The 20,342-nt window shown below is 47.2% G+C and overlaps 5 protein-coding genes across 8 annotated transcripts in view; 2 read left to right on the top strand and 3 right to left on the bottom strand.

Moving 5' to 3' along the window:
• Window positions 1-259: 259 nt before the first annotated feature.
• On the bottom strand, window positions 260-5,235 carry LOC125766398 (intron Large complex component GCFC2). 2 transcript variants are annotated; one of them, XM_049432324.1, is made up of 8 exons: window positions 4,644-5,235; window positions 3,826-4,139; window positions 2,799-3,048; window positions 2,557-2,733; window positions 1,770-2,474; window positions 961-1,696; window positions 555-878; window positions 260-473 (listed from the first exon to the last, which is right to left on the bottom strand). In XM_049432324.1, the coding sequence occupies exons 1-8, from the start codon at window positions 4,966-4,968 to the stop codon at window positions 398-400; spliced, it is 2,907 nt and encodes a 968-aa protein (XP_049288281.1). In that variant the 5' UTR covers window positions 4,969-5,235; the 3' UTR covers window positions 260-397. The 2 variants fall into 2 exon arrangements, with proteins under 2 accessions (XP_049288281.1, XP_049288282.1); XM_049432325.1 differs by lacking the exon at window positions 4,644-5,235 and having other exon boundaries at window positions 3,821-3,935.
• A 127-nt stretch (window positions 5,236-5,362) lies between these two features.
• On the bottom strand, window positions 5,363-7,164 carry LOC125766422 (dihydroorotate dehydrogenase (quinone), mitochondrial). Its single transcript, XM_049432382.1, has 2 exons — window positions 6,781-7,164; window positions 5,363-6,688 (listed from the first exon to the last, which is right to left on the bottom strand). Exons 1-2 carry the CDS (start codon window positions 6,805-6,807, stop codon window positions 5,519-5,521), a joined length of 1,197 nt encoding a protein of 398 aa, XP_049288339.1. The 5' UTR covers window positions 6,808-7,164; the 3' UTR covers window positions 5,363-5,518.
• A 169-nt stretch (window positions 7,165-7,333) lies between these two features.
• Window positions 7,334-14,033, top strand: LOC125766403 (zinc finger FYVE domain-containing protein 1-like). 3 transcript variants are annotated; one of them, XM_049432339.1, is made up of 6 exons: window positions 7,334-8,514; window positions 10,054-11,351; window positions 11,494-11,692; window positions 11,767-12,031; window positions 12,258-12,359; window positions 12,426-14,033. In XM_049432339.1, the coding sequence occupies exons 1-6, from the start codon at window positions 8,467-8,469 to the stop codon at window positions 12,860-12,862; spliced, it is 2,349 nt and encodes a 782-aa protein (XP_049288296.1). In that variant the 5' UTR covers window positions 7,334-8,466; the 3' UTR covers window positions 12,863-14,033. The 3 variants fall into 3 exon arrangements, with proteins under 3 accessions (XP_049288296.1, XP_049288294.1, XP_049288295.1); XM_049432337.1 differs by having other exon boundaries at window positions 7,335-8,514; window positions 12,192-12,359; XM_049432338.1 differs by lacking the exon at window positions 7,334-8,514 and adding an exon at window positions 8,542-9,944 and having other exon boundaries at window positions 12,192-12,359.
• Window positions 14,034-14,437: 404 nt separating this feature from the next.
• Window positions 14,438-18,020, bottom strand: LOC125766395 (leucine-rich PPR motif-containing protein, mitochondrial). Its single transcript, XM_049432305.1, has one exon. The coding sequence runs from the start codon at window positions 18,010-18,012 to the stop codon at window positions 14,659-14,661; it is 3,354 nt and encodes a 1,117-aa protein (XP_049288262.1). The 5' UTR covers window positions 18,013-18,020; the 3' UTR covers window positions 14,438-14,658.
• A 46-nt stretch (window positions 18,021-18,066) lies between these two features.
• Window positions 18,067-20,342, top strand: part of LOC125766388 (mucin-19-like) — a 77,129-nt gene continuing 74,853 nt past the window's right edge. Inside the window, exon 1 of the mRNA XM_049432278.1 lies at window positions 18,067-19,046. The gene's annotated coding sequence lies outside the window, so the exon portion shown is untranslated. The remainder of the gene's footprint in view (window positions 19,047-20,342) is intronic.

The following is a 20,342-nucleotide window of genomic DNA, read 5'->3' as shown; positions in this document are numbered from 1 at the left end:
TAGACTCGATACAGTCAGGATTCCTAGTCGTTCTCCAGAAAATGTAGTCTGTTGTCTAAGCTGCGCCCAGCCTTCACCTGTTCAAAGGTTCAAAGTTTCGGGTTTACTGAGATAAGATTGATTATTAGTCATGTTCTTGTCTAGAGTCGAAGAATTTGTGGATATTTGAACATCATATGTTGCTTTCTTAACTATATTTTGCTTTTCGGAATTATTCCTTTTTGTCTACAGAATCTTTAGCATATCGCCTTTATCGATGTTTTGAAATTTATTTCCGTTCATTCAAAACGACCGGAGCAACTTTATTTGCTTGCTTTTCTATTGTATTAGAAACATTGATCGAAAAACGACTGTTGGATTCGGGTATAAGTATCAATAAAACCTTTCCTTGATAAAGTTAGTTCAATACCGACGAAGCCGTTGAAACCACGTGCAAACTTGTTAGAATTTTACGTATCTGTTCGGCTAGTTCCCTGTAAATATAAATAAGGGAAGCTGCTTTGTAGTATACACTCATGTAGGACACGGTTATGATTTTGTGGACATTAACTTACCCATTTTGTGGAAGGGCAGGATCTAGTTGAGATTGCAAATGTTGCAGCATACTGACAAACTGATCCATGTTCTGCACGACGGATGTGCTCGAGTTGAGCCAGACACGCGGCAATGTGTACACGATGGTGGAAGCTTTCGCGATCGCATCCACCGGTGAGCAGACGCGCATACCATTCAGCAGGTATCGATTCAGCAGCGATCCAATCGCGAGCTCCTTGAGTGCTGCGTCGGCCAGAATGCCTTGCCAGCTGGTGATGTTACGCAGTAGCTTTAAACCGCTACAGAACTGACGCTGAAAGAAGGACGACTTTGCCTCTTGCGCTCTGTAATGGTAGAACAGAGACGTGAAGGAATGGTATTAATGATAGTTGCGAAAGGTAAAAAGGGAAAGCTACGAATACTTACTGTTTGGGAAAGATTGGAATAAACACGTCGTTGTCGATCGACTGCTTCAGCTTATCGAGAATTGCTTGGAAGAGCACTCGGAGCGGTTTGCACGTGATCTTTAGCGATGGATAATCGCGCACGAACCGCTTCAGTAATCGAACCAACCGGAACGTTTGCGTCGTGGACAGCGGATCCCAATACTGTTCGACCAGTGCCGTCAGCTTTGGTATGAATATTTTCTCTACCAGCGTCGGTATTAGCCGAACATCTGGATCCGCAGCCAGCGTCGCCTCCGTCGTGGCCGAGCATCCGTACTGAGCGACCGTGCGGTACCACTTTTCATTCTCCAGCTCCACCAAGGCATCCATCGTTAGCGGGTTCCAACAGACGTGTTCGAGCCGTATCAGTGGTGCTAAGATCTTTGGCAGGCAAAGGCTCACATAGGCGTCACTGTACGCGGGCATATCGTGCTGGCGCCACTGCTCGAACCGCTCCAGAATACCGGCTACCTCACCGTACTCTTCTGCCGCATCTACAAACACTTCTCTCGCTTCCAGCTCGATCGCTTGCAGGGCGGAACGATAGCGGGCTGCTTCCATGTCTGGGATTTCGTCATCACTGGACATGCCGTCGAAATGACTCTCCGCTGTTTCATTCTTTTCGCGATCCCGTCGGCGACGTGTACGACGTCCCTCCCGTTCAGCTGCTCGCCGAATCCGTTCCTGTTCCTCTGGACCAACTCGCTTGACCCCTTCTACAGGAAGCAATTTAAGAAAGAACACAGATTAACATCAGATACGCTCCCTTCGCAGTGCCTCAATACTTACTATTTGCGTCGGATACTTCCTTCACCTGGTCACGCATATCCTGACGACGACGTTCAATGAGCATTCCCGAATGTTTGCCCAGCAAGGTGAGTGCCTTCTGTTCGAGTGCTGTCACCAGCGGTACCTTTTCATTCAGACATTCGATCAAATCCGACACATAGCAGCGAAATTCCTGATAAAACCGATACTTGGCCGCAGCAACCGGAGCCTTTTGCTCACACGACAGGTGATCCATCTGGAGTAATTTGATTTCTTGCGTGATTTGTTTGATATCTTCGTCATGTTTCCGGTTCAACTCCGACGTCGTGCGGTGCCGTTCGGTCAGCTGTGCAAGAATCTGCTGCGGCATCCGCGGACCGGTCGGTTTCGTGTCTGTTGTTTTGGTCATACCACCACTGCCTGATGCATTCGTTCGCCTACTACCACTACCAGACAACCGGACAGCACTGGTCGCTGCGTAAGCTTTCTCGAGCAGGGCAGCCGTTGAAAGGCCACGCAACTCACTGCTCACATTGCCAACCCGTTGATCATCCATCAGCAGGGCCGATTTGTTTTGGAACGTTTGACTGAAGTTGCTACCAATTAAGTACTGTGATATAACGGATTCTTGCTGCGCCGAAACTAGCTGAGCACCGGTAACTCCCTTGCGTATTTGTTGATTTTCCCATTCCTTCGTTTCCACATCGGAATCTTCCGCATCGGAATCTGTACGTGTGCGCGTATGGGAGAGAAGAGAGAAGCGTTACATGAATTATTAAGCTAAGGAATGTAAAGCGAGGTACGGTACCTTCGCGCTGTACGGCATAAAACTGTTCCCGTCGTTCTTCACGCTCTTTGGCACCGGTTATAGCCGACATATCGATACGATCATCATCCTCATCCGATCCGTCACCGTCACCATCCTCTTGTACGGTGCGTTTTTTATTCTTATCTTCCTTCGGTTCCTCGACTGGAATAAATTCACCTAAAATGGAATTTATTAAGGCGTATAAGTTCGGTAAGCCTTTTAATACACTGTCGCTTACGTACCTTGCTCGCGTGCTTTCTGGCGCCGCTTGCGAGCGGCATGAATCATAGCCGCGTCCGGTATAACACCGTTTTCGAGACACATCTTAAAGTTGTCCTGCGGTTTCGCAAACCGATGGTGATGTTGCATCCGACCGTCGGATTCATCCTCCTCGTGCGGTTCATCCTCCGAGGACATATCGTTCCGTCCGGCACACAGGGCTGCCCGACCGTTCAGAATCATATTTTCAGGGTCCGACTTTTTAACCACCAGCTACGCCAACCAGTGTCAGTGTTTGAGTGTGGTTTCGTGAGCACAAGCGGAAGTAAGAGCCAAGTATGCAAAACAAATAGAAAGACAAGTATTAGCAGAAACCTTAAACATGGACATCGTTTTGCGCTGATTCTGGCACGGTGGAGAAGAAATGCGGCGCAGAGGATTAGAGAGGGACGGAAAAGCGGTGCAAATTATCCTTTTCGATTGCTTGTAGATGCGTTTGCATTGCTCTTTCTGTGGTCTTCTGAATGAAGTGTAATCATCGCGATGTTGGTGAGGATTGAGCATGGAACTACGGTGATGCGCTCTGGTGCATTTGATAGGAAATGGTTTCTACGTAGTTAGGGGGTGAGGGTACAGCGTAATACGCAGGAGGTCAAGAATGTCCATTGAACGATCCTTTGCCAAAACCCGACATCTATCAACCGAATAGTTGGCAAGTTAAATATTCAACGAAGGGTGAAATCTTTTCAAGATCTTCGATTACTACGCAAATGAAATATCGTTTACCAATCAAAACTAACACGACGAAGTCCTTCGAAAGGGCTCAATTGGAATTGAAGCAAGGTACAACGAACGCACGGCGGTATGTAAATAATCAACATAAAGTAATGCGAAAAGAACCAATACGAAGCATTGCTTGTTCTCGCTTGTTTCATCTTCTTCTTCTACGATTCGATCGCGGTTTTTTTGTGTTTTTGAACAAATTAAATGTAGTTTAAATACAACTTAAAAGAAAAAGAGTAGTAGAAAATTGAATAATAATAACCTTACCACAAAGTCGTCTGTGCGTATTTCTGTTTGGATATTAGAGCTAGAATTTTCACACTTTTCTCTTTTTATCTTATCATTACTGTCGTTGCCGTACGACGACCCCGTGACCGATGGTGGCGTCGAAGACGGAAGGTACTGCTGTTTGCGCGAGGCATTCGATTTGCCCTGCTCCGCACCATATCCGGTCTGGGCCGTTGCTGCCTGTGTGCCATTGTTCTTCTCCAAATGTCGTTTCCGGCGCCGTTCCTTGTCGAGCGTTTTCATCACCTTCTTGCTGTGGGAGGACTTTTTCACTTGGAAAACTTCGCCTTCCTCTGCACAAAGGGAACGTTAACGGACGTTGCCCCGCGCACGATGACCCAAAACCGATGGGAATTGGAAATAAAGAGAAAGAAGAAGAAAAGAAAAACGAACGGGAAAAGGTGCCATTAAATGAGTTCCTGTAGACGGCTGCGGTGGGTAGCTGCGCCGGGGCTGCGGTACGATGATCTCAGCACATCGTGCCCAAAAGAGGTTTCCCGACAGCGCGTAACGTGTCGGGTCAAGACACTTTACAATTGACACACGGGGATTCACTTAATAATTTCGGTTTCTTCATATACCCTATAGGCCGGACGAATTACACTTTCCGTCAGTGCGTTTTTGCTATCTTCTCCGGGCACTGTGCAATTTGCGAGAAACTTTTCTTTTCTTCTGCATTTGAATTGCGGTCGTCTGCTAGCGATCACTTGCCACATGACGACGATGGCCATGTTTCGTTTCGCTCGTGTACTTTTCTTTTTCTTATGTCAAGGGCTAAAATAGATGTTTTTTGTTACCTTCGTCGTCGAAACTAAGCAAAGAGGGTTTGGTGCTCGGAATCGCTTTCAACGAGCCCTTAGAGGAAGATTCCGCACGGTGTTCTTTTCGCTTGCGGTGTTCTGACCCGGTCGGTACGACCGCTACCACCGGACCTTCCGGTGCGGGATCGAGCTCCATCGGTACTGGTCGGTTGATGTCGCTGCCATTATCACTGCCATTACTGACACTGTGCGGGCCGTTATCCGATTTGCCGGATGCGTTGTGGTTTTCTTCATCCTCATCATCGTAGCCGCTGAAAACGCGTCGCTGGATTGGTTTTTTTGGTTTTCGGAACAGCGACATCGCTTGGCCGTCTGTTGCCGTGCTGTGACCTCGTGTGTGTGTGTGAGTGAGTGTGTTGTTATTGTGCCTTATGTGTTTGGTTCGTTCAAAGGCTGCTACTGTTGCTGCATCATTTTACTTTCTATTTCCACACATCGCGAGAGAAAGATTCTTATGAGAAATACACTTTTTCACTGATTTCAATGTACAATTAGACAAGGAAAATTCGATCAAAACACGCCAGAAGAAAATGCGTTATCGCTCCACATCGAGAGAAAATTTTTCTATGCTTTTTCTTTACATTTTTGACAGTGGTACTTTGACGCACTGCCGAACGAGTGAGCGAGCGAGGAGAACCAACGCACTTGTGAGACAGAGATGCATGCTGCCATAATTCTGCAGTGCTACAGTGAGTGTATTTAATTCATGGTTGAGAGCTTCAAATTCCCGGTGAAAAAGTTCGTGCAAACCGTGACAAAAACAAAAAACACCGGTGAATTTCGCAACTATGTACAAAACATATATTTCGATTCACTTTTTAGCTTATACTAATTCCTGAGGAGCATCACATTCACGACAAATATTTGTCCACCCCTTTTCCAACTGCATCCTGCACGTTAGCGTACCCATTCGCTTCCAGCATACTTTCCAGTTCGCGTTTAATTTTCGGCACTATTGGTGGTCCGTGGAAAATGAAGGACGTGTACAGCTGCACCGCACTGGCACCGGCCTCAATTTTCTCAAATGCGTCTTCACCCGTAAAAATACCACCCACACCAATGATCGGTATCTTTCCCTCCGTCAACTTGTACACCTTTGCGATCATCGCCGTCGAACGGTGTTTCAATGGAGGTCCGCTCAATCCACCGAGCTGGCCGGCATTATTGCTTCTGAGCGTAGGTGGTCGATCGATGGTTGTGTTGGAAACGATCAGTCCATCCACTGCACACGCCTTGACTCGAATAACTTCCACTATCTCACGGAGATCTTCCTCCGAGAGGTCCGGGGCGAGCTTTAGCAGTATCGGTCTTTGTTCGCTAGGCGACAGTGTAGCACGTGCCTTTAGCACCTCTGTTAGCAGCGTTTGCAGCGTGCTTTTGTTCTGCAGAGCGCGCAATCCGGGTGTATTCGGGCTGCTTATATTGATCACCAGATAGTCTGCCAAACTGCCGAAACGCTTTACACCTTGCACGTAGTCAGCGACCGCATCCAAGGATAGTTTGTTTTTGCCCAAATTTATACCAAGCATTACCTTTTGCTCTGGATGTTCCTGTTCGCGCGATTCTCGCAAACGATCGTACACCACATCATGTCCTTCACTGTTAAACCCGTACCGGTTGACGATGGCTTTATCCTCGTTCAGGCGAAAGATACGTGGCCTCGCATTGCCTGGCTGTGGTTCGGGGGTTACCGATCCGATTTCTACAAAACCGAACCCGATGAGCTGCAAACCTTGGACGGCTTCTCCATGTTTATCGAAACCGGCCGCTATACCGATTGGATTGCTGAACGTCATCCCAAGGAAATGTGTTCGCAGTCGGTCCGTGTCTTGGTGCGATGGACGGAATAGCTTCCACTTCACACCAAGCACCGCAAGATCGTGTGCTGTTTCCGGCGGTATGAGGCGTACAACCGGCATGAACACGTTGTTGTAAAATTTCTCATCGCCTCGCCACACGCTGTACGCGCTAAAAACCCCGGCAGCGAGTCCAGTTACTTTAAGCAACGAGCGGATTTTGTTCTGCAAAACAACAAGAAGTTAAATCATTAATGTGCTTCTTATCAGCGACCAGGCAACCCCAGTTTCGGCCACCCAAAGAATCCAACGTTTACCGGTGTTCTCACGCGACACGCAGACATGATGGAAGATTTTGAAAATTTCAACACCAAACTATACCGACTCTTCCAGAGTCAATAGTTTCACTTTGTAAAACAAAAAACTGCAAACGAATATATTACCGAACCGGATGATACTTTTTTTACTTTTGGCTTATTATTTGTCGTTGAGAAAGCGAAAGTTTCCACGGTGTGCGTGTGAGGAAATGTGCGGTTGTTTATGTTTTGGTATAAGAACGTGCTGCCAAATATGCTATAAAACGCAGGGGATATGTTTATAACACTCTGACTGAAGTGTCGACTGAAAGCCATAACGGAAAACTAGTTTTCGGTAATATGGGGAAAAGGCGTAATGTTATGTTCGTAAACTGTAATAAAAGCTTGTCGGTTGAGTATACGCAAGAAAATTGTGAAATAATCAAAGTATTAAGCATTACTGCTGCGATGAGACCAGCTTCAAATCGGCACACTTCAGTCGTTTCTTTGTTATTTAAAATCAACATTACCAACACTACCACAGTAACTGTCAGTGGGAAGTTATAAGGAAAAAAGTCGCAAAGGCAGTGCGTGTGAATCAGCGAAGAAAAACAGAAGCACCGAAAAACGTGAAAATAACCTGCTTATCATCGCTGATACGCGGCTGCACAACACGACAAGAATTTGCCGCTTTGTGGCGCAGTGCTTTCCAAAAGCAGTGGATGGAAATCAAAATATTGTAACATAGTAAAAGTTGCCAACTTTTGAGCAAGTTGCATCGACCATGGAATACTTTATGCTGCGCTAGCAATCCTAGCAGTGTGAATGTTTTTGTTCTTGGAAGTGTGGTTTAGAAAGTGAATAGATTAGAAGTGCATTTTTAGTTTGATAATTTAGACTAGTGCCATTTTGTGGTCTATCGATTGTGAGCGTATGTTCGGTACTCGTATGTTAATGTGACTCGTTTCTATTCTGCACAATAATCACGAACAACGAAAGGGTGCGTTCTTTGTTTACAAAATTGCCAGCTCCCCATCGGGGGTAACCCGTCGGAAATCTCTTCGAATTTTCCATCAAAAAAGCAGAAAGCTTCGCACCATCATCCCAGTAGCTGTGTGGATATCATTGAACGAGAGCTCGTGAACCGGAAGCAACGTGAAGGATTTCCGTTTGAACTGTTGCGTAGTAGAAATATCAAACCCCCTCCCCGTTCCCCGTTGGGACACAAACATACACACACACATACGCACTGTTACTCTTTTTGGCACGCTGTCCATCTAATACGTGTGCGCGCGCTCTCTATCGCTCGGGTGCGAGAGCTCAAAAGAGCAGAAAGAGCAGCAGGAGCAGCCTCTTGACCAGCCAAGGTCACGAAGCGTCACACTCCGCGAATAGGCAGGCAGGCAAACCTTTGCATGTTTACGTTCGCGCGACTGCCGTGTCGGATGGAGAAGCAGCCTTCTGGTTTACCAGTAAAGAGTGTGTGCTTTTGTCACTAAAATAAACCCTCGTTTCGATAAGCGTGTACCGAAGGCTCACCAAGGCCACAGCAGCCACAGAACACTGACTGGAGAGCGGTCCTCGCTGTACAGCCGTCAGGAGAAAGCTGGTACAGTAGCCAAACGGACCGGATTTCACTGCCTTCCTTCGCCGTGTGTTGTTAATGGTTCAAAAACTGGAGACAGCTTACGAACGACAGTAACAACCATGATGCAAGCGGAGGACACAGAAAGTCTTTCGTGGATCAGCGATAAGGTAACCACAAGCCATAAGAGCACACATTTTGATAAACGTTTTAATTTTTCACAGTGAAACAATCTCTTGAATGGCGTCTTGCTTTGGCCTACTTAGTGCCTAACTTCTTCGCTCGTGTGTGGGCAGCAAACAGTGGGTGTGTGTGCGTGGATGTAGCCCTTCGTTGGGGTTGGAGAAATGTTTTGTTTACATTGGGTAGGATGATGATAGAACACGGTTCGAGTGGTGGCATCTGTATGCGATTAGGAAAATTGTGCTGACCACACGTAAAGAAACCACATAACACAAGGAAAACCAACCGCACAAAAAAAACTTTGTTGCGGAGAGTCCAACACACGCCGAAGGCGCGTATGTTATGGAAGAATGTTGCACCATCGCACGCACCAGCAGAAATCGTCAACATGCCCTTCTCCGACCACAACCTGCTACAGCAAACGTTCAAGGACTTTCGTTCGATGGCGTCTGATCGCTATCGTGCCGATCAGCCTTACCAGGTGGTGGCATTAATATTCTACGCATGACATTGATCCTCAACTTTGGTTCTAAAACGTCTAGCGGCGTTATGCAAAAGGCACGATCGCCACCAATAGCGCTTCCGTTGAACGCAATCAAATGAACAAACGGATCGGCCAATCGATCGTTTAAATAAGTAATCAAATTCATAAATTGTTAGTGTTTTTTTCATGATCATGCTGAAAGTTGTTGCAGTAAATAACAATTGCTACCACGAGCATGTTGTGTGCAGTAAACAACAATTGCTACCAACAGCACCTGCAGCGACCTACTTAGATGCAATCGTTTTGGAAAGACTTACGAAGCAAAAACAGAATAAACAAATCGATCTGCCATAATTTTTGCTACATGGACAAGTTAAGTGCAATAGCAAAAATGTATTATGGAAAAATATATTCCTGCACTAATAAGCTACTGTGCCGGAAGCTACGATCGTTTTACACTGATTTGGAACTGTATTTCCCTCTCCACCCTCCCGATTAATACATCCGGCCGTGAGTCGTGCCGCAACGAATTAAAATGGGGTTAAATGAACGTGCGCCAATTGTTTGGTGCACAAATCTTTACCGCGTTGCACGTTATCGCGCAATCGAGCCTTACGCGATCTGTTCGCTGCGCAATCTGCGGTGGCCTATCGATCCCTCAAAGAGAGCGTTTCATCGCCCTCGCACCGCCTGTCAAGCGGTCAACTTCTACGGCGGGCGACGTCATGTCCGCGCGTCACATCGTATGATGGAACCAATGCGAAGAGAGAGAGAGAGGACGCTTTTGATAAGAATAGCTCGAAAGTTTTAAATATCACCTAGGCGTCGTTGGGATGTAAAGGTTGATGACGCAGGAGAATTATGTTGATAGTGGACGATTTGCCATGAGCATTTGCTTTGGGTTCATTAGAAGCGGTGGGCTCGTTCGACATGGTAGGAAACCGAATAGATAGGGAGCATTGGCTGCATTACATCAAAATTGAGAGTGTTTAAAAAGCTAAAACTGTCACGCAATTAATGTCTTTTCTTTCTTCTTTTACAGCCACCAACGACAGATGGAACGCTCGCAACACAGCCACCGGATGTGGTGTCCGGTCCATTTACATCACTTCCACTCGATATGACCGATACCGACGATATAGACGATCGACGATCACCGGCAATGAATGGTCCCACCGACGCTGGCAGCAAGAAGGAACGAAGCTTTCTGCTAATGGACGAACAGGAACGGATATGTGTCCGTTCGGCCGACCAGTTCTGCAAGCGGCTATCTGTGTCACCCGATGCAAAGTTAAAGGTCGTCTCCATCTTCGGTAATACCGGCGATGGGAAATCGCACACGATGAACCACGCACTGTTTAGCGGTCGGGACGTGTTTAAAACGTCATCGGAACAGGCGTCCTGCACCATGGGCATCTGGGCCGCTTATCAACGGCAGAAGAACGTGCTTGCCCTCGATACCGAAGGTCTGCTCGGCGAGACGGTCAACGAAAACCGACAGATGCGCATGTTGCTCAAAGTGCTGGCCATTTCGGACATTATCATTTATCGTACGCGAGCCGAACGTTTGCGCACGGATATGTATAAATTTCTCGGCACGGCTTCGAAAGCTTTCACGAAGTACTTTTCGGGCGCATTGCAAGCGCTCGATTTGCCCGGCCCGCCACAAGCCCTCGGACCGGCGGTAATTATCTTTCACGAAACGCACAACACGGAGGTGTTGAAGGAGGATGACGATGGGAAGAAGGAGGAGGACATACTGCGCGAACGGTTCGCCAAGCTGCGGCTGGAGTTGAGTGCGTTCAGCTCGCTACGGTATGTCGGTGTCCGGACGTCAAAGCCACCGACCAACTATGAGCTGCTGCGAATGGTATGGGAAAAGGAGATCCGCAATACGGCCGTCCGTTCACCACGGTTGCCACGAGTCGTGTTTGAAGCATTGCTGGCACTGAACAATAAGTTTAACGGTGATCTTAGCCCACTGCCGTTCAATGCCTTCCCGGAGCAGTACTTTACCTGTACGACCTACTGCAAGTCGTGCGATGCCCGCTGCCAGCTTTCGATGGGCCATCTCGAGCTGAAGGAGGATCATCGGTGCGGCAGCAGCTGCAAGTATCAGCATCAGCACGAGAACAAGGTGTATCTGTGCAACCGGTGCCACGTGAACGGTCGCCAGGTGGTGGTCAGTATTCAGACACAAAAGTCCACCGATTCGTCGTGGATGGGACTGGCGCTGTACGCATGGAGCGGGTCCGTTATCGAGTGTCCGCATTGTGGGGAAATTTATCGATCGCGTCAACACTGGTACGGCAACAAATCGCCTGAACAGAATGCAGTACGGTACGCTATCGAATCGGGACACAATTTGTGAATGCACTGGCTGAGCGCTACTGCTATCAGACGAGAGAGGGCGCTAGTGACGTCGAAGAGATTTTGTTCTGATTCTGTTCTGTTTTCGGTGTTTCTTTCTTGTCGATTTTAGAACGGAAATTGTACATGTTTGGAATGATGGCGGTTTGCAGCTACATGGACCAACACATTCTGCCCAGCTCGTTCTCGACGGTGTGGCCTACATCACGGATGCGATGGCAAGCGTTGGTTCCCAACCAACGAAGCTTGTCAAATCGTGGGTAACGGACAAAATCAGACCTGCCTACTGGCGACCGGATAGTGAGATCATTGTATGTTTCTATCGTGTGTTTGGAATTGAGATGAGAGAATAAATATCGTTTTTTCTCCATCCGTTAATCAATAGCATTGCAAAGGATGCATCAGCAACTTTGAGCGGCTCGGTTTGAAGAAGCATCATTGTCGCAGCTGTGGGGAAGGATTTTGCAACCATTGTTCTAAGCATGAGATGCCGGTTCCCAGTCGCGGTTGGAACTATCCGGTACGGGTATGCAACAGCTGCTGGAACGATGGACGTAACGGTGGTACAGTGGGCACGGACAGTGCAGCAACTGCAAATGGAATCACATCGAACGGAAACCATCAGACAGAGCAACCGCATCGGATTTCAGGTAGGTGTGGGATGTGTTTAGCTTTGCCCAATCCAGTTTACAACGCACCTTTCAAAATTCGTTGTCTCTGCTGCCCTATTTCCTTTACTTCTCGATCCGTTGTGATGTGACGTGATGACGATGATGTCTTCACCCATCGGTCCGTCTCGTTCGCGCACAGATCGTGATATTGATGAGCAAGAGCTTACTGATGATGCTGACCTCCTCGTGACGTCTTCTTCTGCAGGCAATGGTATCGACGAAGCGAACAACGTACTAGTAAGGCGGTACGGTGAAGCAGTTATCAACACGATTAGCAACATTGGTGCCGTGCTGGAGTATCCGAAAGGTATGGATGACTAGCGGGTGGGTTTGCAATTCAGCTAATGCTTTTCTCTGCCGTTCCGTTCGTCAGACTTTATCAAGGAATCTGCCCGCCCCTCCTACTGGGTACCGGATGCCGAAGCCCCGAACTGTTACATCTGCGAGCTGGAGTTTGGTTCACCGGAAGAACTGAACACAATTGCAGCACTTGGTAAGGCAGCGGCACCACTATCATCCGGAACATCGACACCGTCGGTATCGCCGGCAAAGCGTAGTGAAAATGGGGCCGATACCCGTTTGAACGGTGGCGTAACGCGAGCGTCCCAGAGCACTAAAGCTGCTGGTAGCGTTTCAGCCTCGCAACGATCTGCTTCGTCGTACCGCACCGTCGATCGGCGACGGCATCACTGTCGGGCGTGTGGGAATGCGGTGTGTGCCGGTTGCTCACAAAACCGTCGTCCCGTGCCGAAACGGGGCTGGCTGAGCGATGTGCGCGTCTGCAACGGTTGCTACACGGCAGAAGATTAAAACAGAACGTCCTGAGTTTGTTCCTTCTTCTTCCACAGCTCTTCACAATTTTCTGTCCCCCATCCCTTTGGACGATTAGCTAATTAGTGAGGGTAGATTTATGCTTTTCGTTTTATCCCTAGTATGTGGTACGGCGTTCACATATCCTTTCCGAGCAATCCCTTCAACAGCGGCGAAACTCGCGATCTGCCTTTCTTCCCAGTTTTGCATTTCCATTCGTTATGCGAGGAAGTGTTTAGCCAAAAAAAAAAGAAACCCACTATTGAACCGTACGCACTAGATATGGTGCAGCACGGCCCTAACAAGCCGGCTGCCAAACCACCAAAAATGTGATGATATTTACTCTTTTTTTTCATCCCTTTTATTAGCGTTTAGAATTGGAATGCGGATAGGTTTTTTATTGAAATCAGTTCGGCTGCGAGATGTGACTTTGGAGTGAAACCGATAAAGACTAGTATTTTGTTTATGGATTATATAAGTGGAATAGTATACAAGCTAGCTTTAAACCGTTCTTGTTTGATTTTGATCCATTACATGCGTTTTTTTCTGTTATTCAATTCTTATGAAAATTGTACTGTGTTAGTCCCGTTAGACTCGAAGTGTAGCGAAACGTGACGTGAAATGTCTCGTGTATACACTGATGCATGTATTGGAATGCCATGCCATGCCCTAGGAAACCTGAAATGGTTTTAAAAATCTACACACCGGTGTGAGTCGTCCTGAGAATCATAATGAAACAAGAAACCCCAACCAGATAGGGTCCGTGCAAATGGACATTTCAAACTGGTTAAGCTGCCATCAGATCTTTATATACCAGAGGTATCGCAATGCATCGCATCCCCCGCGCACCCCCTTCTTCTAAGCATACAATTGAATTTATCACCACACTCTGTACCATTCGTGTTCTGAGCACGGGTAACGGAACGATGACATGTGGATTGGAACAAGTGTATCGTGTTAATGCAAACCAGAATATGCACACAGTGTAAACCTAGTTTATGTGCGGAGTTTCGTAGTTAAACTAATTGATCTTTCCAACAGCAGAGCTTCTGTCTCTCGTGGCATCTTACCTATGTATGGACACGTCAAAGCATATACATAAAGATACATATATATATATATTTCGATAATTCATCAGAAGAAATCTTCGAATGGCACAGTTTTAGTAGAAGCTTTCGTTTATGTTTCTTCTATTGCTATTTTGAAAGAAACTCGTCTTAAACTTTCGGTGTTCCTGATGTTCCTGAATTGAATATTTGCACTAGCAATTTGGTAAAATGCAAAAATCTAATTTAAAGTTAAAAGAAGCATGAAGCAGAAGCTTTACTGTAATCAAATTACTCCAATGTTCGCTTTAGTTGTCCCACGATCGTGAAATACAAAGTGATCACACGTGTGGCCGAACGAGGTTGAGCCGTTTGAAGCGATAGATCAACATTGATACGATCGATCGCCGCCGTCAGGTGAGCCTATAAATAGGACAAAGCATGATTGAAGCCTCCCGTGTCCGTGTGGCAGTCGACATGCAATTAGTCAATTAAAATTGAGTACAATCACAAGCGTCACATGCGTCTATTTAAAGAAGCGGTAAACTATTTGTTTGTTTTATTTCGAAACATTGAATGTTTTTTTTGTGTGTGTAATTGTCTTATCTTAGAATGACGCACTTTTTTTTAATGACTATTCTTGCTGTGCTTACGCTGTTTCGGTAAGCATATGGTGATGGAACTACACGAAGTGATCCCTCTGCTATGTACATTTTTAGTTTCTTCTACGCAGGTCTGGTCAGCCGACAATCATTTTAGGTACATCTGTAATCCAACTGGTACTTCGAAATTGTTTGCCTCCAGCAAATCGGACAGCTTGCGTGCAAACTCCGTCGTAATCTTCAGCTCGTCCCCTTCGTCCAGCAATCGCTGGAACAGCTGTACGGCCGCATCACAGTTGTTCTCGCGCACATATTGCCCAAGGGCTAGTAGAAGAAAGTCGGATTCGCGCACATTCGCTAATCCTTTGCTGCATTTCGCTAACCGTAGCACGGGTTCAAGCTTGCCACTCCCGACCAGAAACTCGCACTGCGTCAGAATGTACTCGTGATTGATGCGTACCTCCGGGTTGATGAGCATCCGGCGCAGCTGAGCTTCGGTGCCGGCCACCGCCAGTGCTACTATCAGTGTGTTGTTCGTGTTGACCGGTCCATGGATTTGTGACACGATTTGGATCGTTTCGCTCAGCAACGTTTTTGCTTCGGTTGGTGTTATGTCCGCGTCGTCCTGTCCGTTCGTAAGCTCCACAAGCAGGGTAACGATTTCCAGCTGCAACGGTGTACGACGCTTCGCTTTGGCGATGCGTTGAAACTCTGCGATGGCGGTACGTTTGTCACCGGCCAGCAAATATTCACGAAGCACTGGACCAAGTAGTGCGTTATCGTAATTGCAGTAGCCAAGTTCGACGAGGAAATCCAGCAACTGTTGTGTGGTGTTGTTGGGTGCCGTCGCTTTCCGACCGGATGCCGCGGCCCATTGGGCTGTGCTGGTGAGCAAATTCCAAATGTTTTTACTGGTCGATCCATCATCCGCACCGCGAAGTTTACCACCGGCAGTGGCACGTTCGCGAAGAATCTTTCGGGCACCGTCCAGCTGGCCGCGTTCCACGAGCAAGGCAGCGTAATCGATGATCTTGTGCTCATCCACGATAAAGCCGGGAAATTGTTTCCGCAGCTGTTCCAGCGTACGGCCGGCCTGTTCCGGATCGCCTACCTTCGTGTATAGTTCGATGATCGATGCAAGCATGCCGGAGCTTTGGTCCACCTTGGCTTGATCGCACTTTTGCTTCAGCTCGAGCGCTCGCTTGTAGCGTCCTTCGCGTACGCTAAGCTGCAGCAGTCTTCGTAGTACGCCCCGTGTGTTAAGCTTCTTCTGTTCCAGCTCTACCAAATGGCATTCCAGTTCGTCGTAGTTCATGTCCCGCGGATGCACTCCGATCGTATCGAACAGCTCCTTCGAAAGGATCGTCAGCTGATCATCGGTTACCTTCTTCAGTAACGTATCGATGGCTTCTCCCGTACCGGCAGCAGCACCTTTCTGTGCTCGTCCGAAATGGTTCTTCAGCACTCCGGCAGCCATGCGCGAGATCTTGATCTCGAATCGATCATACTCGCCAAGCAGCGCACGCAAACTGTTTGCATCGTGTTTGCTTTTCTTGTTGCTAATCAATTCTAGCAGCAACTGGCCGCCTAAGTCGTGCCGTGCGTCTGTCACGCGATCCTTGATTGCGCAGATAACTTCGCACAGCTTCCGCTGATGGGCACTGGATCGGTTAACGTTCGCCTGGAGAAGCAATGGCCACAGTAACGCTTCCGTGTCGAGCTTGGTCGGATAACGGCGAACGATTTCGAGCACATCGTCAAAGCGGTTCTGGTAGAGCAGATGGGAAATGTACGGTGTCATCAGCACACCCATCCGTACACCACAATCCTCGAGAATCTTCAACGCCGCCCGGGAATCCTTCAGGGTAAGCGCTAGTTTCGGCAGAACGTACTGCGTAAGAGTTTCTTGATCTGGTTCCACTTTCAGCTTTTTCATTGTTTGCAGAACGGACAGTATACCGGCCTCCCCATCCGCTTTCGAACGATGCAAGAACAGTGGCCAAAAGTAGTGTGGACGCAGGTCCTCGAGTGGTGCGAGAGCGGCTAGCAGTCGAGAAAAGTACGGATGACCAGCCTTAGCAGCACACTCACAAGCGACATGATACGCACGTGGATTCCGTTCGGTTTTTATAAGCATGGAGAGGAATTTTTTCAACCTGTCCAACGGGACATCGTTACGAAGCATCTCCACCATAAGGAATGAACCATAACCGTCGATATTTTCATTAGCACGAAACTGTGGCGCAGGAAGTTCCTCGAGCAGTATCATCATGCCATCGAGTTGGCCGGAACGGATTAACCCGCTAAGCACGTTCCGAAGCACCGGATGTATTCGACCATCGGTAGTTATCTCTTCCGGAAGCAGTTTAAACAGTGCGCGTACTAATTCTGGTTGTATTTTTCCACCCAGTGCAAGCGATAACAGCTCGAGAATGTGTTTTTCGTCCAGTTGTGATCCTTTTTCACGTACCATTTTAATAACCCGTTCGGTCATACCGTCCTCTAGGAAGGCAATCATTAGCTCGCCGTAAGTTTGTCCGTTAGCGGACACATTGCTAGCGCTCATCGTTTCCAGTACCATCTGTACACCGTCCAGGTCTCCGGCACGTCCGTACCCGCGGATCATTAGGTTGATCACATCGACCGTAAGTGGAATATCACGCTCCTTCATCATCTCACCGACGAGTTTCATTTCAGCGATGTCTCCCTTTTCAGCCAGCACACCCATCAGCCCACGGTACAGCTCGGCATCCTTCTCAATCCCTTCGCCAATGCTAGCGAGAAACGCCGGTACATCCGTAATGGAACGTTCATTTTCACGGTACACATGTAGCAACACTTTCCAGTGGTGCTGTTGCGGCTCACCCAAATAGAACCAAAATTGTTCGAATATCTTCATACGCGTTTCGAGCGTTTCGGAACAAAGCAGTGTACCGCAGCATTGTAACAAAAAATCGTACGCATCCTTCGGTATTTCAAATGGTTTCGCAAGTACTTGATTTAATTTCTCCAGCTGTACACGCCGGTAAACGATCGCATCGGATCGAAGCACTTCCACTAGGCGGGCACTGTCCGGGAGCTTTTGCTTCCCGGACGAAGCTTCTGAACCCTGCGCATGCGATGGTTCTTGCTGCTTAGCTGATGGGACCGTCTGGCAGAGGCGTACCGATTGTGAGAGTAGTCTGGTAAACGGTATGGACGGTTGCTGCAGAACGATCGCGTAGCTCGAACTGGAAACACACTGGGTAGCACGACGACACAACCGTTGATGTCTGATAAGCGCCACTCGAAGATGATTCATTTCGCGGCAAGAAACTTTCAATAACAACACGGTACCGTTTGCAGCACTAGTTTGCGAACGAAGCAGCTCCGGTCTGTGGCGCTGGGCGGTGATTACATGAGCGAAAACCTCGCGTCGGATTTGTTTTGAAAAAAATGCCCATGGATCGTGCTGACAGCTAGAAACGTCAGTGTCAGCTGCCGGGCGATGGGTTCGGTGCATGTGTGTGCGTGAGATGTTGCGTCCCGGTTTCTTCTCGCCAGAGCACGTGGTGATGTAAACAAAACCGATTGTTCGTAAAAAGCGTGTGTACTTTACGGTAATTTGTGTACCAAAAAGAAACTATTAGTAGAATCACGTTACATTTGTTAGTATCACGCATTGATGATAAAAGAAAGTGGGAGAGGAAATAGTTTTGATGCGGAAAGTGTGAAATGAAAATCCATTAGACAGTTCGTTATAATGGAGTAATGAGCTGTAAAGGCATTTTTTCTGCAAATAAAATTGTGTTCGCCGCTTGTATATCCGTTGCCAAAAAGGAAACATAACCAGTCAGGTGCAATTGGTTTGGCAAAACAGTGAAGAAAATGTAATGAATGAAACGTTCCATTCAAAAAATGTTCTTTTCATTGCACAAATAAACAAACAAACAAAAAAAAAGTAACCATCCACCGCGAATGACATTACTGCTTGTGCTGGTGTATGTGCGCGTTCCGTTGGCGTTCGCTTTTTTTTCTCCCGTTCCGCTCATCATCATCACCACATAGCTCGCTTTATTTACCGCTCGGCACAAACGCCACCCGGATCGGTTTTTGGTGTGTACGCTGGTCGCTTGCTTTGCCCCAAAAGCGGAAACGTAACAACGTGGGTTCGCAGTCTAAATCGTGCAATATCTCTCTTCGATAGCGTTTGGAGCGTGTGAAACAATTGCAAAAAGGAACACAAATTTGCTTTTGCTTGTCAACGTGGTTTAAGGAAAGTGAAATCTTGTTACGAGGAAGCTCGCTCGCTGATTAAAATTGGATAGATTGATTGCGTGCAGGGCTCCGTGGACAACGTGTGCGTGCGTGCGTGCCTGTGTGTTTGTGTGCGTTTGTGTTGTGTTTCTAGGTCATCGTGGCCAATGTTCACCGCGTGGTTCCCAACAACTTGACGAGAAACTAAAACGATAGCATTATAATTACTGTACGCACTGTGTAGGCTGTGTACGCGTGTGTGTGTGTGTGTGTGGCTGTGGCAGACCCGGTATATAACAGGTACGTACGCAAAACTTGCCCCTTCTCGGTGGTGTGCTTTTCCCAGTTCCCTGCAGTTCTTTGCATCTAATTAAAAGCCCCGACAGTATCCTTATCAAATAAGGTTAAATGGTTCCCCTGTGCAATCCCATCCCCATCAATGATGGCCGATGCGTTTTCACTGATCGACCGTGTCTCTCGGTGCGTTGTTATGTGTAGACGCAAGCCTATCTACTCGTTGCTGCCCAGGGCAACCGAAACCGTCTCCACCCTTCGATTTTCGCTGCTGTTCGCATAGGAAGTGTAGTAGCCACCACTACCTACCAAACGGCAACTCGTACAATCGTAGTATACGTGCATGCAATCGTTGGCAAGCCACCACATTTAATTTACTGTGCGAGATGCACTCCGCTATTATCTCGCGGATTGATATCGCCCCATACGCGGCATGTATGTGTCTCTGCGGCGCAACAGCATGTGATATGTTCGCGATATGCCCTGGCACCGTCTGCCTTCTCTTAAATGAAGCCACCAAGTGTAAGGTTAGATAAAAAACATAAACGAACACGTTTGATTGTGGGGTGGTATACACATTTTTTTTTGGTTCGTTATAATCGAAGGGCATGAAGTAGGCTGCGTTTTTTGGCCTACAGCCCATCGTACGCAATGGACGGGTGTATGTATGTGTCCTTGCGGCAAATCATGGCAATCTATTTGTTGAAACATAAACGCGAGTTCGTTTGCGTAGAAGATACGTTTTACCTTTCCCGATGTAAAGCCAATTTGTATGCGTGCTGCTTTGTTGTGTAGCAAGCAGTACAACGGTACAGTGGTGGATATTATACTAGAGCTATTAATTACAGTAGAACGTCGATTATCCGGGGGCGGATTAACCGTGCGCCGAAAATTGACAGCTGTTCAACCGTGGTGATCATTTGTACAGATGTCAGGTTGGTAAAAATTATTAAAATCGTCACCGAACAATGTATTTGAAATGACTTTATTTTACGTTGTAAATTTTAATTGTTGTTTGATAATAATTTGCCTGATCCAGAATCATTTTTAGCATCAAAAGGACTACCATAGTATAGTATATAGATACTATATACGCTCTACTTAGATATATAAATGACCTTGATATTTAAAGGACTATTATCCGTGGAAATCGATTAACCGGCATCAGTACGGTCCGGAGCACCCCGGATAACCGACGTTCTACTGTATTCTTGTTATTTCGGATACTAATAAACAATCGTAATAAACATAAATAAAATAATTAAAGTAGAATGACTATACCTGTTAATTCTGAGAGTTTAA

The sequence above is a fragment of the Anopheles funestus genome, chromosome 2RL (genome assembly GCF_943734845.2).
Source record: "Anopheles funestus chromosome 2RL, idAnoFuneDA-416_04, whole genome shotgun sequence".
Classification (NCBI taxonomy): Eukaryota; Metazoa; Arthropoda; class Insecta; order Diptera; family Culicidae; genus Anopheles; species Anopheles funestus.
Note: the sequence above shows the minus strand (reverse complement) of the source record. Positions and strands in the feature narration are given on the sequence as shown.